Source organism: Bombus bifarius, unplaced genomic scaffold (genome assembly GCF_011952205.1).
Source record: "Bombus bifarius isolate JDL3187 unplaced genomic scaffold, Bbif_JDL3187 scf7180000008285, whole genome shotgun sequence".
Lineage (NCBI taxonomy): Eukaryota > Metazoa > Arthropoda > Insecta > Hymenoptera > Apidae > Bombus > Bombus bifarius.
The window spans coordinates 333,072-352,003 of NW_022884568.1; the positions used below are offsets into that span (position 1 = coordinate 333,072).

Consider the following 18,932-nt stretch of genomic DNA (forward strand, 5'->3'; position numbering starts at 1 on the left):
GTTGTTTTTTCATTTCTGCTTCAACATTTTTTTAAACATCGCTCGTCGTAATATTCAAATATCGAAGATGTTAAAATATCTCTTGCTTTGATAATTATACTTAATAATTATATTTCGTTTCCGCGAAACTGTATCAACTTAGCAGCTATCTCTGAAATACTTACATCTTGTTTTCGTTTTCAATTATGTCATATTTTTCTGCTTAGTCAGACAACAACATTAAGATGAGAAAACCAAGAATATGTCCGCGATCTTCAAACGCAAATCGCTCGAAAATCGTTCATAGCCAAATTTGGCCAACTACAGCACATTGAATTACCTGACTTGATCCAGGTATCTTACTGACTCAAATAATTCTACCGTATCTTAAGAGAAGAAGTTACGAATCAAAGCGTTGGGGGCAAGAAAAATCAGAATTTCGAGAAGAATAGGCCAACAAATTTCTCGATTCAGTTCTCGTTTTTCCGGCCGAATCACGGCTCCGTTTCCTTGGTCATCCTCTCAGTTCCGGTCTATTAGATCGCTGGTGAACGACGTAGTCGCCATCGTCGCCGATCCACCTATAACGCTGACCGCATGAACCAACCCTCTTCTAGAGGCTGCCTCCCTCCTTGTTATTTGCTTTCTGCTCGAATCGTCCTAAATTGAGATTTTCCACGGGTGATTAGGCTCGTTCTTCTCAATTAGGAGGGCGGAACCACGCTTTTCCCCGGCGATCTCGAGCCATTCGTCGCGTTCGAGGAAGTAGCACGCCGCGAACAGCTTCCACAAGGATTTCTGGTCGAGTGGAGAGGCAATTGTGGTGGAATTTTTGTTTAAAGGGCTAGGAATTTAGATTTGATCGTGTAAATTGAAGTTTGGGAGATTCGTGTCCTTTTGGGGAGTATTGTCGTGGAAAGAAGAAATGAAGAAATGCAGGAAATTTCAGTTTGAAGGAGTAAAAGTCGTGTTCAATTTTGTAAATTGTAGTTTGAAGGATTTGTCAGCCTTTTTTCAAGAGATTGTAATTGAAGAAGAAACGAAATACGATGGCGGGAATTTTGAATTTAAGGGTGAAGATTTTAATTTCGTTGAAATTTATAAGGAACTCGAATTTCCAAGATTGCTTTCTTTTAGAGGGATTATTGCAAAGTGAAGAAGAAATTATAATGGAAAATTCAAAGCATAATTCTGTGAAGCAAAATTTACAAGATTAAATATCTTCCACAATGATTTTTGTGGTAATTGAAATAGAATCGTAATAGAATGAATTTTTACTTCAGAGATTGGAGATTCAGAGATGGAAGATTAGCATCGTGTCGGGACACTTCAATAAAAATAACGAAGACACATGCGCCAAGGAAATTTGATTAAAAAGATTGAAACTTAAATACTATTTTGGTAACAGAATTTAAAAAAAAATTCCATGTATTCTGTCGTCTAAAAAAGTCAACTTGTTGATCTGCTGCTTTTCTGAAGAATAAGCGTTACAGTTATTTTGCCAACGCTTTCTGTATATTCAGTTTCGTGAAATTCATTCGTTAACCGTTCTCCTTTCTAAATAAAATTACATGGTAATCGAGAAGGAAACGCTTGAGAAATCATGAAAACCGCTCTAACAACAGAGACTGTACTGTACGAAGACAATTACTTTCAGACTAATGCTTTTGTTTGACAAGCAACGATTTCGTTTCAGGCACACACCGAGCATGTACCCTATTTCCCCGGCAAGCACTGGTTTCCGAAGTCCATATCCCACGAGTTTGCCCATCACAAGTTCTAGTTTACCAAGGTTAGTAGGTGATCGAAATCGGATTTCTCAAGTTCATACAAACACTCTAATTTCTGTTACACATTACTTCACTCCGCGTCTCTCTACGTCTACACAAATAATTTGATCGATGAACGTTTCAACTTGCATCCTGCAATAAACTTTCGATATTGCAAATTCAGTTATCTGCACCAATCATCTGCGTGATTAATTACGAATTATTTAATATTTGTAATATCTGTTTATTTCGAAGAATCTTATATTGTTAAAATTATTATTATTCCTTAAACGGTGTTGACACGTTCAATTAACAATAACACTCGTAACTTTCTTACATTTTTTACCTCATCAGGGATGAATCTATTAAGAATAGAAATCGTTCGATTGTTTTTATATCTTCTGTAATAACTCTAGAATTAAGGACAAATTATCTAATATCCCTCAAGAGGTGAAAAACACTGAAACCATCGACCGAACGTCATTTCTAAAATCATTGGTACTACGAATGTTTACGCATTTATGTAAAGCTTTAAAGATATTGGGCTGTTCCAAAAGCTTCTTTCGTTTTTTAAGCAAGTAATGGATGCGGAATATTTTTTGTTTCGTATTATTTTATTGAATTATGTATGATCCAGTGGAACAAAATGGAAAAGTTTCAAGGTTCGAAAGTTTCTTCCGTTTTATGATTCTATTGGATCATACATGATTCAATAAAGTAATATGAAACAAAAAATGTCACGCATCTATTATTTCCTTATGAAACGAAAGAAACTTTTGCGACAACCTGATACAAAAATATCGAGAATATACACATAGAAAACTGTACAAGATATCCAAAGAATGAATAAAATATTCGAAAATTTAAGTTTCGTTAAGTTCAGAAAAGTTCAATTAGTTGTGCTCGTGGGAGCGTAAATTCGCATGAGCATTCGTAGTCTAATTATTACTGCGACATCGTAATAATCATTCGATAATTCTCCAGCGTGGCAAAAATAACGAAATTTTCTGCAACTTTTTTCAGTGATCTCTACCGGTTTTCGCCGACGGGTCTGATGCCCCCGCACCCTGGACTTAGTCCGCACGCACATGCGTTGGCGTCCCACGCACTGGTATCCTCGGCGCCGAAAACGGATCATTCCACCCTGGATCACAATCACAGGTTCGTTCCTATCGATATTTCAGCGACACCTACGTCCATTCCACCGAATCAAACGATATTGTCTCCTTCAATAACCTTTTCCCTATTCCTTTTCCCCATTCATAACGTATAGCAGAACATAAATATCGATCCTTCCCTACAATTGACACAGTCAAACAGTTCGCCGTTACCGTCTACTGATCGGAAAGATATTCCATCGGATTAAACCTTGGAGTAGTTCTAATCGATACTGACAATTAAACTGCGAATATTTATGCAATTTCATAGTTTTGAGAGTACAATGAAAAAAAGGAAAGAAAAGGAAAAAATAGAACCTCGGTAGAAAATCGTTTTACCTACCAAGTATTATAGAAAGCACCGTACTTCGCACGTTTTTTATACCTTTTTCGTATCGTGCGTAATTTTCCATCCTAATAATTTCAATAATTGAAAACAAATCGTAACGTATCAAGTATCGTAATTCGAGTGGAGTAACCATTCGGTTGTTTGGAACGATCGGAGTTGGTATGAAATTTACGAGAGAAAGTTTCGAGGGAAAAAACGAGAAGAAGCGTAGATACATCGATATATTGCAAAGAGCAGCTTGTCAAAGGTATAACACGGCTTTCTACAAGCCTGATGCTTTGATCGCATTCGCTGGTAAATATCGCAGTCGGGGGAAGCATTACCGAGGCCAGTCGATAATTTACTGGATGCACGATGGATACGCCAGAAGGGTGAAACTAAACCAGGGGACTATCTCTCTTTTTCGTTCCACTGAACCAAAAACCAATATCTCTGGACGATATCCTCTGTGTACGATGATAAAACGAATCCTCGAACGAAACATTTACCTACAAGGATCTTTCATTGTCCTTGTCATCGATGGTGATAGATAACGAAAATGAACATGAACGTAAAACAGACGTAAAATGTTGGTAGAGGAAAACGCTTAATCGATAATCGAATCAACGTAAATATGTGATGTGGTTTCCCTTCATCGGTTGCTAACTATTTAATCTCCCTCCATTGATAAAGAAAAACGTTTCATCGGTGGATAAAAACAAAAGGTACGCTACAAACGAACGTCAATGAAGAGACATAAATACACGATGGTTACCTTTTATCAGCTACTATTTCATATCCTTTTATCAATAAAGAAGACTCTTCGTAAATAGACGAAGAGAAACACTATATTCGAACATAAACGTAAAAACGTAAATATATAACGTTTCCCTTTTATCATCAACCATATCATACCCTTTTATCGATAAAGAAAGACACTTTCACCGATACGCACCGGATAAATCAACCTGCACGTAAACTTACAAACGTGGATATAATCGATGGTTCCTTTCCATCGGATATTACTTTATATCCTTTTATCGATAAAGGAAGGCACTTGACCGATTTACGTCAGATAGATGTCTATCTGGACATAAACTGAAAAACGTGGATATATATATATATGGTTGCTCTTTATCAGGTACGATTTGATATCCTGCCATCGATAAAGGAAAACGCTTAGTTCGGCCCGTCCGTTGATAAAGAAGCGTCGACTGGCAGTGTATCACGGGTTGACGGATAGTTTCACTGACGACCATAGGGGGTAGCACGTCACGGGGTGTTCAACCCCTCGTACAGTCGTTCCCCCTTCACCGTCGAGCGACGTATAACACTTATTGAATGACTCTCTTCGCACAGCGTCTGCGCCTGCTGGCGCCGCCAGCACCGCCGCCGCCGCCGCCGCCGCCGGTTATGTATTGATCATTACCCTCTTAAACAGATTTCTAATTTGCATTAGTACCCGGCCGATCGCCTGGCCCGAGCATCGTATACAAAGCCGCATGGTCGCGCTTCCTACATTCGAGGCACGCGTGTACAAGACCGTACACGAGACACGCCGTGTGATCAGCTGGCAGCTGCTGCTGGACGACGAGGGCCGTTGTTGAAGAGGGGAGCGTCGCGTGCCGCCGAAGCGTCGGGACGCCGCGACGGACTTTTACGAGCCGCCTCGTGAACCTCGCGTGCTCTCTTGTCTTCCATTTTGACCTTCGATCCAGCCACGTGTCACGTGATTGAAAATCAACCGTTCATTTGATAGCACTAAATTTCTAACGTCTGTAGATGATCGTGATCCGGAAGGAAGAGACCTGCGAAAGAAATACACTGTAATACACGTGCTCTCGGGCTCCGTTTAAACTGGATGCTTCACGTTGGAATATCTACGCGGGAGTGAGACGAGGTCACGGATCGATCAGACTCACGTGTCAGGATCGCAAGAGCAGATGTCGAAGGTTTCCTCTTGGCGCTTGCATTTTCTTTTCGAATAAAAAAGGGAATATATATATATACATATATAAAGAAAGAAAGAGACAGATCGATAACGAAGATATATAATAAAAGCAGCTGATCCGTGGAGACTAAAGAGAAACTGTCCCTGTGCAGGTGGCATATATCGTTCCGTGTGGTGGTGGTGGTGGTGGTGGTGGTGGTGGTGGTGGTCCCAGGCAGAGAGAGTCGCGGCGGGGGTGTGAGGGTGCCGATGGTAGCGCCACGCAGCCCGCCAAAAAAAGGCATCACGCAGGGAAAGCGGAGAGAATGCAATCTTCACCCCCCACGCGCGAATTATACATCGGCGGATGGTAGGGTGTCGTTGCTGCGGAGCCATGAATCGCGATGATGGCCCCACGGTGCAGCCCTCCACCCCGCCGCCCCTTCCGCACTCGCGGATAATCAATCGTCGTAACACCGCTCGGTGATTCCACCGACGCCAGGAACGACGCATTTTCGCTGGATGCGGGATAACACAGGGTGGTGGAAAAGAGGCACGACGCGGAAACAGACGGTAGTACCAACCAACAGCATACCAAACATATAGAAAGACGAGACAGATTCTCTTCTTATTTTTCTTCTATCATATTTTTGTAACACTGCCGTGTGCTCGTTCCGTGTGGAATATAAAGTCGTGCCAGTAAAAGGGAGAGACGATATAACCGCGCGCGTGTGTCCGAAAGGAGGAGGCAAGCCGAAGGAAGGAAAATATCGTGTCCAGGGAGTAAGGTCTTTTTGGACAGAGAGAAACGAAAAGAATCGTCGAGAGGAGGTTTTGTTCTCTTCTCTGCCTCTTCTTTTTCGGAGCTGGTGAGAACCGAGAGGACCAAAGAGCAAGAGAGACGAGGATATATACCGACGGCGGAGGGCCCGTGCACGAGATGCCGCCCCTGGAGACATTTTACCCTGCGATTCGACGCTCATGAATGTTTGAATGCCATCCGCACGACGATATGGAGCGATTCAGATGGACGATACGCGACGCGCAGACGACGATGAGTAAGACGTGGCGTGAACAGTGCTTGTTCGACTGCTTCCGGGTTGACGCGGTCACTACCGGTGTCGTCGTCTCGAACCAGGCGCCGTTCATGTCGGTGTAGACGTTTTGGGGGTAAATGTTGTGCGTGTATGTGTGCTGTTTACAACAAGGACTGTTCCGTCGAAATTATTCGCCGACGTGCGATACGATGATAGAACACGAAGACGCGAAGACTAGGAGCGTGGTGGAGTGTAAAGCAACGAGGGGCTGCGTGAATACCGATGTTCTCGAGTTTCTCGATCCTGTTAGGATACGCGAGGCAACGTGCTCCTACGACGATGCTTGCAACACTGACGAATCGGCCAGCGGAAGGATGATAAGACGTTGCTCGAACCGCAGTGTCGATCACTGCGTGATGAACGTTCACGTGTACGGGATACTTGGCACGCGACTAAATAGAGTAGAATAGAATAACACGAAAAACGAAAGACTAGAACGTAAAACGGGGGGAAATAGAAAAAGGAGAATAAAACAGAGTAGAGGTTGTCACACGCGGTGTATCGCGGTTCGATGGATCAGTTTCGAGCGTGCCGGTGGGTATAAACGGGGACCCACGAGTGCGATGGAGCCCGAGTGTCTGGAGCCATTGAACCTGGTGATAAAGAAGGACGACAACACTGAGAGCGGGCCAGCGACCAACGTGACGATCGAGGAAGGTAGCAGCGAGGCATCGATCAACAGGATCGACGAGGAGAAGTGTAACAATCCTGATCCAAGCAAAACGATCGAGGAAAACATGACGATACTCCAGGACGCGATGAAGGCTGGCGAGGCGGGCTTACCCACGGCCGATCACAAAATCCTTACGGCACTCTACATGAGCAGCCTGATGCAGATGTCGAACATGAGCCTGCCAAGGAGCGTGACACCGCCTCCATACGGTGCCCAGCACAACTTCATGCAGCTGCTGGCAATGGTCGAGGCCAGACATCGTATGTGGCAACAGATGAACTGGCCACTGCCGCAGAACTTCCCCAGGAACCCGTTGACCTTGCCCGCCCAGCCGTATTTTGATGGGCCTACGACGAATCTCACGGAGCAACTGTGCAATTCCCAGAACTCCACGCCGACCTTTCCCCTATCCTGCACGAAACCCGACCAACAACCCCTGAACCGCGACTCGAAGCAGCCTTACTTCAAACGGTAACGATGGGGATGTTTGATGAAATACAAATTGCTTGTAGATTGATATCCAAATGGGGCAGAGAGAAACGAAGAATTTAGTTTGTTTACTGGATGGAAAGGGATTTTGAACGATGATAATGATCTTGGAACGATGGAAATTTCTAACATTTCCTCGTTCAACCCCCCGTTAGCGTAATAAGATAAATAAAAGTTCAAGATGAACGGTTCAGAAAATAAAAGAAAAGAAATTGCATAAATTTGAATAAGTTTACGAATTTGAAATTTTAATTTATGAATTTTAATAGATTCGTATAGCACTATAAACGTGATACAATGATGGCTATTTCCCGTAAAAAGCTAAAATTGCGTGTATGAATAAGCGTTAAATGAATAACAGGATAAGAAATTTAGTTTGTTCGGGAATCGTGTCGATACAAATCGATAGTAACGTAATTTTTTGGTATTCTGTTGATAGGTCTACGGTAGAACAGAAGAATTCCACGTCGTTACCGGCGGATAACGCGAAAGCACAGGACACAGGGCAACAGAATAATCAAGGTAAGGGCTCGTTTAACGGATCTGGGCTTCTGTGATCAGTTTACCGTTGATTTTCACACTGTAGAGGCCACCTCTCATACCCGTCGATGATGTTTGACAGATAAAAAGAAACCCCATATAAAAAAGCCTTTGAACGCGTTCATGCTGTACATGAAGGAGATGAGGGCGAAGGTCGTGGCGGAGTGTACCTTAAAAGAGAGCGCCGCGATCAACCAAATATTGGGAAGACGAGTGAGTAGTATGGAACTATACTTTCGTTGATAAGTGTTTGTATAGTATCGAAGAAACTGTTGCATCAGGGTTTGTACGATTTTTGAGTTCACTAAGAAATTTTTATGAAATCTATGTCTGTTTGATATTCCTTTTCTTTCAGTTTTAGTTAGAATCACGGTTGTTCCTGTATAGGATGGGCCATGATTCGTGTCACGAGGGTAAAATAAGTTGAAATGGAAAAATAGCTTTTCGAAGTGCGAAGCTCTGTCTTGTAGGAAACTGACAGTGGAAAGCGATAAGCGATAAATGATACAGTTACTAATGCTGTTAAATATAGTAATAATAACGCGATAATTATAATTGGAATACTATTAGCAGTAATTTGTTGATAGATCACTTTGCGATATTCTGCCTATTTAGCTTTTTAAATATTAAAACGTAATCAGTCGAAACTGATAATTGACTCTTTCGTATAAAGATTTCAAACGATGCATTATTTGTGGATTAATTTGTGGATTATATTGCCTGTGTAATAAATTTCGAGAGTGTAACAATATTTAATCTGTCAGAGGAAATATTTGACACAAAAGAGTATCATTAATTACTCAGGTTACTCAAAGTATCATACATGAGCACGTACTTCCAATTGACAGTGTGACAAAAAGCTATTCGATCATTTTGATTTATTTTACATTACGGAAACTTGATTATACCACGAATTACGTCACATTTTGTGTAAGTTCTATTTAAATTGCTGTTAACTATGATGAAATATTTTGCATACAAGTCTCCTTCTTCTTTTTTTCATTTCAAGACTACGAAAAAACGATCTACATGTAAGAAAACTTTCAGAATAGTTAGTTGCTGAAACACCTTCCTGTAGTAGCAATGGAAAACATTCAGAAATGTATTCGAACGAGCCCTGATGTAAAGCAGAAGCGCATCAAAGTCAAGATTTTCTTCCATATTTCTTCCAAACGATTGTTATCCATAGATTATAGATTAAAAGGATTTAATAGAGGACAAATGTCGCAAAGCTTTTGTGAGAATTCGATAGAAACTAAGTGCCATAAAAATGAAAAAATCACGTTGAGTATTATCGAGGGAGGATTGAAGTTTACGTGTAAATTGGAGCAACGAAATCGGTAATATTGATCTGGAAGTAAAATCTTGACTTGATGGAGCACGAGACGATCAGAATCCACAGAGCACCCGAAACCACAGAAGGTGTCTCGAAGGACGATCGAAAAGCACAAACAAAAAAAAAGGAAAGAAAATAAAAAGTTGCATGCGTTTTGTTAACTCTTTCGTTGGATCCGCGAGATTGATAAAAAAAAAAAGTATCAAAGCACTAACCGTATCTGCTAGTAATCTCAGTACGACTAGATAGCTAGATTAGAATATAGAATAGAGAAAAAGAGCATCGTAGGTGGGATCTAAGGAAGTGTCTCGTCGATGTAAAGAGGGGGTAGTTTCTTAGGGGATGGGTTCCAAACAGAAATTGGGTCGGCACCATAACGAATAAAGAAAAAAGTAAATATGTACACTTCTCTCTTGGTGTGTGTATCCACTCTGTGAGGGTAAAAACGAGTCGCTAAAGAGTAATAATAACAAAAGAAAAATACAGTAATACGATAATAAATTTCCTTTAAAAAAAAACTTATCGTAAAAAATATACACGTGGAAAAAAAGGGACGTGAATAATGAAAAAAAAAAAAAATAAAAGGGACACACGGTGCACGGATAGATACTGTGAGACTGTGAATCTGTGAATCTGAATTTTGGGGGTATGACACGCAGTGGCACTCGCTAAGCCGGGAGGAGCAGGCGCGGTATTATGAGGCGGCCAGGCAGGAGCGCCATCTCCATCAGCAACGATACCCCGGCTGGAGTGCCAGGGATAACTACGGATACGGCAGCAAGAAGAAGAAGAGGAAGAAAGAACGGTCCGCAGATCCCACCGGAGGTACCACTTTCCAGTGCTAGAACAGCAGGCCCTTAATAATTCATTATAATAATAATAATAATCATAATATAATAATAATAATAATAATAATGATAATGATATAATAATAATAATAATTCATATAGATTATCTATTACTGGTTGACATTGAAACGATCAAAGTCTCTTGTGCAAAGTTTCATTCTGGTTATTATCTTCTTTTTTTTTTTTTTAATATTTTTTTATTCTAACGAACATATATTCTACATTATTTTTCGAATTTTTTCCGGTCTATCGTTCTTGTTCTTTAAGTGTCCATTTTTTTTTTGTATTTGTTTCGTTTATGTTCCTCTTGTTTGTTCTCTTTGTTATATACATATATATATATAGTTTTTTTTTTTTTTACTTTTTTTTCAATTCTCCGATTTTTCGTTCATTCATTTTTATTTTTTATATTCCGTCTTAACATTTTTCACTCTTCGACTCGTGCGGACTTTTTTGTTTTTCTCATTGTGTTCAAATGGAATACCGAGCGGAGCCCTGTCGAACAAACACACGGCGCCACGTATACGCGTGCACGCGCTCGCGTGAATCCGCGCGCCGGAATCCGCGTGCACGCGCCTACGTACACGTGTTATCCGTTCTTTTTTTTCGACTCGATTATATATTGCATATTATTGGGTTCACATTGGATTGTCTGTTGGGGGGCGGAATTTTTCTTGGCGGATTCATATGCGGCCGAATCAATTGTATGCGCGGCGGCGCAGCAAACAGGGAAAGAACGGAGTCTCGCGGCATGCGACCGATCATTAACGCAGATTCTTTTTTTTTGTGTATCTGGCCAAACTCCCTAAAGCGGTATCCGTTCACGGAGAGACAAAAGAAAAAAAGAATGTGAGAAAAAAAATGGAAAAAATATAGATGGAAGAAATGTCGTTGAACGAACGAACATAGATCGACTGTGATTAATTCGAACGAGAGCGATGACGTACGATGATGATGCGAGGAGCCTTAGGTATGGGATGTCTGGTAGAGCCCCGGGGAGGAATCCGATTCTCGATCGATTTTCTCTTCACGATCATTTCGAACGGGACCGCAGTGTTTTCCTTATTGGCCCATCGAGACGTGTTGCGATAAGAGTGAATTTTTGGTCCAGCGAGAACTCTATGCTGATCCTCGACGTCCTTTCAACTATTTATCTCTCTACTATTCTTTCGAACGATTTGAAATTTTTTTTTTCTACGATCGTGAACGGTAAGTGAACACGTTTTGTGATCGTAATATCCTTTCTATCGACTCCTCTGAAGGACGTTGAGTGGAGGAGGATATGAATACACTGGAAAAAGGGAAAGAAGTGAGCTTGAAATGTCTAGTTCTAAAGGAGGAATGGTTTCGCTTTGAAAGCGGAAAGGAAATTACAATTTCTTTTTAAGATAAGAATTGTTTCGTGTGTTTATCGCTTTGAGTAGTTATGCTCGTGTAGTGTAACGTGTGATTATATATATAGTGGCACTTTTTCAGTGTATAGACCAGCCAAGAATCCTCAGTTTCGCTGGACCCGCGTGTACTCGCGAACAAATCCACCGTATTCGCCGTATCGGCGATTCTCTCTATCAGACACCCTGTATCGTCAAAGTTCTTCACGCTAAAAGTAACGATACGATGAGTAGCGATACAAGCGAGGGGGAGGGGAGAATCTAGGCTGTTCTTCTAGCACTTTAAACGGAAAGTAGGGACCCCAGTGTTACTGAATCTATGCTCGAGCAAAATAATGGCGACGATGCGTCGAACGAGCATACGTAATATACTATATACAAAGCGCATACGAACGAGATAAACGAGATTTTTTATTATTTCACTAAAAGAAATGATGCAAAAGACATATAAGCGAACAGTTTAAACAAAAAAGGAAAAAAAATACAAACGAAAGATGCAAATTAGGGTGGCGGTAGTAGCATTAGTGAATCTCTTTTTTTTTTCTTCTTGATTAAAAATAATTGTTTAGCCCACGGTTCATGCACAATTACAAATAGTGTTTGGTTCTCTCTCGGTAGTGGCACGCGCTAGGGCGAGAGGAACAGGCCAAGTATTATGAGTTGGCGCGACGGGAGAGACAGTTGCACATGCAGCTGTACCCTGACTGGTCTTCCCGCGCAAATACCAACCGAACTAAGAAGAGGAAGCGCAAACAAGACACAAACAGTGATCCTGGAGGTACCCACATGCCTCACTCCACACATTCTTACAAGCTCCCCCCGCCCCACGAACGCAACAACAACTACAACTACTACTACTTACTACTATTACTACTATTACTTACTACTTACTACATACTACCAACACAGCTACAGAAATTTATTGAAATATATTCCCCCTCCCCTTTTTCAACAGCCCCCCACCCCCTCATTATTACATTATACTATTATATAATTATTATATACATTCTTATTGCTACACTACATTATGTTGCATGTTTTCCCCCCGTCTTGGGGTTTTGGGTCGATATATATATATATTATATATAATACATATTCTACATATATGTATATATATATACGATTATATATTAATTATAATTATTACTATATTATATACATGCACACGCATATATACCTTCATATATACATATATATGTATATGTAACTTATATCTATTATTGTATATGGTCTTTCGTAATATATTTTTTAGTTCCTTTTTGTCTTAAATAACGAACGAAACATATAGAGAAAAAAAATTATATATACATACAAAAATAGATGGAAGAGAATTAGAAAAAAAAAGATGCAAAAAGAAAGAGAATAATAAGAGAAAATATATAATGTTCGAGAAAAATAGAAAAAAAAAAAAAGAATATATAGTAATGAATGATCAACACTCGCGCGAGCGGGCGTGCACGTACGCATGCGCACGTGCGTGCCAACATGGTGTTCGACAGATTTCCATTATATATATTGCTCTGTCAAGTATATAACGGGAACGAAAAAGTAAATGGGACACGAGCGCATTCAGTACACACGTACACGCACATGACACAGCATTTATTAATTATTAATTACGTATACAACTTTGGGGACGCTGGCCATCTTGCATTTTTACAGGGACCTATACTCCGCAATCAGACAATCCTAAGCGTTTTTAATTTTCACTCAGTCTCTCTGTGTTCACCTATCTTTTTTCTTTCTTTTCTTTTTTTTATTTTTCTTCCACTTCTTTCTCCTTCCTTTTCTTCCGCCTCTACCCTCTTTCTTGCGCTCTTGTCTTTTTCCTGTATATCTTCTTTTTCTTCTTCTTTTTCTTCCACAGTTCTCACTTTTCTTCTTCTTCTTCTTCTTCTTCTTCCTTCCCTTCTCCGTTACTTTTTCATCTTTGATACGCTAGTTTCGATTCACACCTTTACCCCTTCTTCATTTTTTTCGCTCGCCATCACCTTTGATCGTTTCAACATTGCCTGTCGACCCCTGTTAATTTTTTCTCTAATTTTAATCTCTTTTTTCTTTTTTTTTTTTTTTTGTATTAAGATTGTACTTCGTTGACCCATTGCCCGCCTTTTTTTTCTTCGTTTTGATTCTTTCTATGGTCACCTCTAAGCAATCACTCAATTATTCTCGACCCTTACATACGAGTTGTTTCGTTCACGACGTTCAAGCGCTCGAACGTTTTTTCTTTATCTTTTTTTTCATGTATTTTCTAATTTTTTTCTTAAACTTCGTTTTTTACATTCATCTTTAATATTTATTGTCTAGAGCTTGCGTTTTAATACAGATATCACGACATTAATTGAGTAGATATGATCTTTGATCGTGTTTTTTACGCCGTTTTTAACGTTTTTACGCTGCATGCTATTTTTACTCAGCTTGACAAAATATCTCTTTTTTATTTTTTTTTCAATTTTTTTTTATCGATTCGCAGAGTCCTTCTTCGAAGACTACAATGTTCGAAGTTGAAGTAATTCAAGATTTCTCGTGTAGATCGAGAATCAACGCATATGAGTCACCGGAGATTTGTCTATTCTTAAGATCTTAGAAACATAGTAGATCTTTTATTGTAAACGACTAATAATCGATAGACTGAGAATCATAATGACGCAAGACAGAGTCTGAAGAATTTGAATTATTTCAAAAACATCGTCCGCTTAATTTCATAATCAGCAAAGAATTAAAATATTTCATTAGAATTTCCAATACCGAGACACGTCTTCAGAATTTCAAACAGTGCGTTCAACATTTTATAACCATAAATACAAAATACTGTGTTACGAGAAATGGTAACGAACTACGTCACTGTGATTCTCAGTCCATTCAGAATTCACCTCTCATTCTAGTAATTTATTAATCAGCCTATCAAGTGTCTGGTGACTTATGAATCGCAGTATGCATAAATCAACAATAATATCAAAAAATATTAATGTCTTCCGGGAAGGTCCTGCCTCACTGGTATATTGTCAAATTTCTGGACCATTTGAGCTTGAACTCGCAATTTCAAATCACCTTCCGATTCTAAGTAACCTCGACTTTCTCTCGATTCTGCAGAAAGTCACGAAACTTCGAACGAGTAAAGCTCAATTGGTCGCGATCGTTCTGTTGCACGCATGACTAGTTGACAAACGTTGAATTCGTTCCGTATTCTCAACAAGTTTACATCGTTGCATCGGTAACGAGCCATTTCGCACTTTGCAAAGAGAATATTACGTACAATATTCGTAGAATTACGAGAATGACCGTTGCTAATTTTTCAATTTTTTCCAATCAAGCAAACTCTTTGCTCTTGAAAATTGTCTTACAATTAATTCGCAAAACGATTGTAGACGATCGTTCTGTCAATTACCGTCATCCGTTCGATAAAACGAGGGAAATTCGATGATCCATCTCTCTCTCTCTGTCTCTCTCTCTCTCTTTTTATATATATATATATATATTTATATGTATATATATATATATATATATATGTATGTTATACGTGACATAGAAAAGAAAAGAAAACAAGAAAGAAAAGAAAAATAAGGAATAAACGCCACCCCAGCCCTTGTTCACAGCCGAAGATGCTGTACAGTCAGCTAATCGGTGCACGTTTCGCATTTTCTAGGTAACAACATGAAGAAGTGTCGCGCCAGGTACGGATTAGACCAGCAAAGCCAGTGGTGCAAGCCGTGCAGGTACGTGTGCATCGTGTAGAGGGTTTTGAACTCGTTGCTTCTTGAGAGGAGAATTTATATAACGTCATGTCGACAAGCTGCGCACGCTGTTCCGGTCGTGTGTACATACGTATTCGATCTTGAGAAGTGTTGAGAAGGAACTAGAAGTCTCACATCTCGGTTTCATAGTAGTGTGAACACTAGAGGAAGTTACTTTTCTTTCTATGCGGTGAATGATGGTGAACGATACGACGAAATACTTGGCTACCGTGCACGAGTATCTTCCGTGGAATGTTTTGAGAAATTTCCGATACATCTTCTTTCAAGTCGTTTTCGAAAATTATTCAAATATTCGTGATACCGTTGTATGACATTTCTACAACGGCGTAAAATGAATCTTATTTAAGAACGATTAGATATGTAAATGAATTCGGTACCTTTGAATTTATAATATCTATTTCAAGCGAGTATTTTAAATTGAAATATCTTTAATCCGAAGATGTTTGGTATATGAAGTTCTATGAAAATTCCAATTCCAATGACATTTTATATGAAATTTTCAATTACCTTTTGCTCGTATATTCTGTAAATTGAGATTTATTTTAAAAGGCATCAAATTAATTCGTATAAATTAATAATTGGAGAAATTAGATGAGACGTTGAGGTTCGAAGATAGAAGATACTCGTGCAGGTAGCACGGAGTAGCCGGGAAAAGATGTAAAATACAAGTTGACAAATCGCGGGCCATCACGTTCGCCGTTCGAGACTTGCAACCCGGGCACGAAAACTAGTATCTCTCGATTATCACCACTTCTTACTGTTATCGTCTTCTACTCCGTTCCGTCATCCACATGTTATCGTGGAACTTGAAAAAAGAAAAGATGAAAATAATCAGAATAAAAAAAGTCCAAGTTTCGCCGCGAATATAAAATTTCAAAAAAGAAAACGAAAGTGATGCGACTCTGATCGCTTGAGGTACGAATCAGATGAAAAATAAGTATTCGAGTCCTCGCGATGAAAATCTAGCTTGTCCGTCATTTTCTCGGTGAGATAAAAGGAAAGAATGCAAAGAGAAAAAGAGAACGAACTAAAAGCGACCGTCAGAAAATGTGTCTTCCAAAAAGAAAGAGAAACTTATAATGATGATAGAATATAGAGAAGAATCGAAGAGATTGAAAAGGCGTATAAAGATGAAAAAAAAAAAAAAAGAGAAAAAGAAAGAAATGTTTTTCTCGCACGCTGCTGGATCGATTCGAAAATCGACGTCGTCCACTTGTACTTTGCTTGTAAATATCTCTACTAGATACCACACTGTAGTTTATTGCGGCATCACGAGCCACCCGTTTTAGCGCCACTATAACTTCCGTTCTCACTGTACGTAATCGCACAGTGCGCCCAAACGCCCCAACTGCCGGCTGGGTTTGTGAATCTCATGGACCTCATTAAAGGGGCGATGACGAATCCCAACCACTGTTTTTTACGATTGCAGTTGCAATTTTTCCTCATGCTGATCAAATCGTGTTCAATCAAAAATTATATAAACATCAAAAGGGAAAACATGATACGTCAGATATTTTCCTGGTTTTGTAAGAGTAACCTTTTGTGTAAATGTAATTTTTAGTTTGTACTTCTTGCGTATATTTTAAACACATGGATAGTTATAACTGGACTGTAAATTCATATTTTTTACGAGTATAATTAAAGAAACAGAAAGATTTTCTCTACCAGATATCGTAACGGATACTATAGTTTAGATATTTTATACGATTCTGTATACCATGTGCTTTCTACGCATTTTTCCACCTCCAAATTTCCTATAGATGCAAAAAAATCCAGTCTGGCTATAACATCAATTATATCGTTGGTTTTGTATAAAACTTGGTAAAGAAATATAGAATCAAGCAAATTTGGGCTTGTCATGTTTTTCCTGTATCATCTTCATATTATAACAGACGTATAGAAATGAAATAAAAATTGTAGTTTTGTCAAACAGCACTTGGCTCTCGGACATTCCATTCGATCATGGTATTGTTCGTCTCCACTGTAGCTATCAAACCACAAAATATTTTTAACACACATACCTATAGAGTACATCGTCGAGAGCATCTTCGACACAGTGGCGGCCTAGTGGAAGCTTCATAAGCATGGACCAACTTGGGAGACATATTTTCTGATCAGATAGACCAGAATCGCTGACACGTTCGCCTCGTTTCGCGTCAGACAAATATTCCATTCTTTACGGATGATTATCCCTCGAGGCGCCAAAGTAATCCAACTTTATACGAATTTATCAGTAATTTATCGCTTTAAATTTACCAAATTCGCCAATAAACAAATACCAAAGTACATCAAAAAGTTACAAGAATTCTGGTACCTCGAACAGGAAACAATCGTCCGATCATCCATCGTGTTATTCGCGGTCCAATAGTTTGATAATTAATCGTACAAGCGTGTAAAACGGAAAAGCGTGTAAATCGCGAGGAAAAACAGGGTTAAAAGAACGGAAAAAAAGAAAAAAAAAAGAGAAAAGAACAGAAAAAGAAAAAGAAAAAAGAGCGAGTAAGCCGCGAGTCCGCTCGCGCAGACAGGTTTCTCGCGTGTCGACGGACTCGGGCCGATGCGTGTGGGTGACGACGATACGGTGTGGGATTAAGGTGGGATTAAAGTGATAACGTCGATGCGACGACGAGCGCCCCTTTAATGGCTGGTGGTTGGTTTTGGCAGCCCAGTGGAGCATGGAGCGGGGATGGGCATCCACGCGAGCATAATCCATCACGGTGTGGGAAGTAGCGCGGGGGCAGGGGTCGGGGCTGGAGGCGGTGGAGGGACAGTAGGGGCAGCGTCTGCCCCTCCAAACACCAACACTGCCTCCAATGCCTCCTCGCCTCAGCAAGAACCCACTTATGTTAATCTCTAGTCAAGCCTATCGCCTCCCTTCTACTGCAACACTTCTTCTTAAACAGTGGTCAGTCCCGACTTAAACCTATGGGCGTAGCTGGCCCTCGCTATGCTCAGCCAACTCTCCTCGTTGCCCGAAAAAGTTGTGTGAAATAATCCAAAAATGTGGAAACACAAAATTAAAAAAGGAAAAAGAAAAAGAAATAAAAAAAGTAGAATAGAGAATAAAAACTATAGTAGTATCGTAGTTTACAGATACTTTTTACAGAGTGTACTGTCGTTATTGAATGTACTACTATTTTTGACGTATTTCTTTTTAGTTGTTTTATCTCCCAATTTGTACTCGGGTAATTCATCTTTTCTGTGTACACTAGCAATTTGAATATATAATAATTTTTGGATTTATTGGGTAGAGAGAAAGGAAAGGGTGACAAGTGTTGAACACGAGCTGGCTGGCTGGCATAGTGAGCGGCGCAGCTAAGCTCTAATGCTCGCATTGTTTCTCATTGTTGTGGCTCTTTGCAGCTTATTATTGTTACATTTGATTTACCCTCGTTTAGTTGGACTTTACTCAGTGTTGCCCTTAGCATGGCTGGTCTGTAATACATATAATACATCTATATGTATATATTATATATATATACCGTCTGTGTTTATATATATAAATATATACGTTGTTACGTACGTCCACTACGTGTAACCAAAATATATATTATTATTATTCTCTGTTTACAACAAACATTCTTTTCGTTTAATTGTTATGTTGTTCGGTTCGGAACGTTTGGCTATAGAGAAGTATACA

The 18,932-nt window shown here is 39.7% G+C and overlaps 1 protein-coding gene across 1 annotated transcript in view; it reads left to right on the top strand.

Moving 5' to 3' along the window:
• The window catches only part of LOC117212178, a 42,699-nt gene that overhangs the window by 14,461 nt on the left and 9,306 nt on the right, over positions 1-18,932 (top strand). Inside the window, 7 exon segments of the mRNA XM_033456725.1 lie at positions 1,676-1,771; positions 2,772-2,909; positions 6,727-7,404; positions 7,862-7,944; positions 8,045-8,175; positions 9,958-10,123; positions 15,184-15,253. Coding sequence (XP_033312616.1) covers positions 1,676-1,771; positions 2,772-2,909; positions 6,727-7,404; positions 7,862-7,944; positions 8,045-8,175; positions 9,958-10,123; positions 15,184-15,253 — 1,362 coding nt within the window.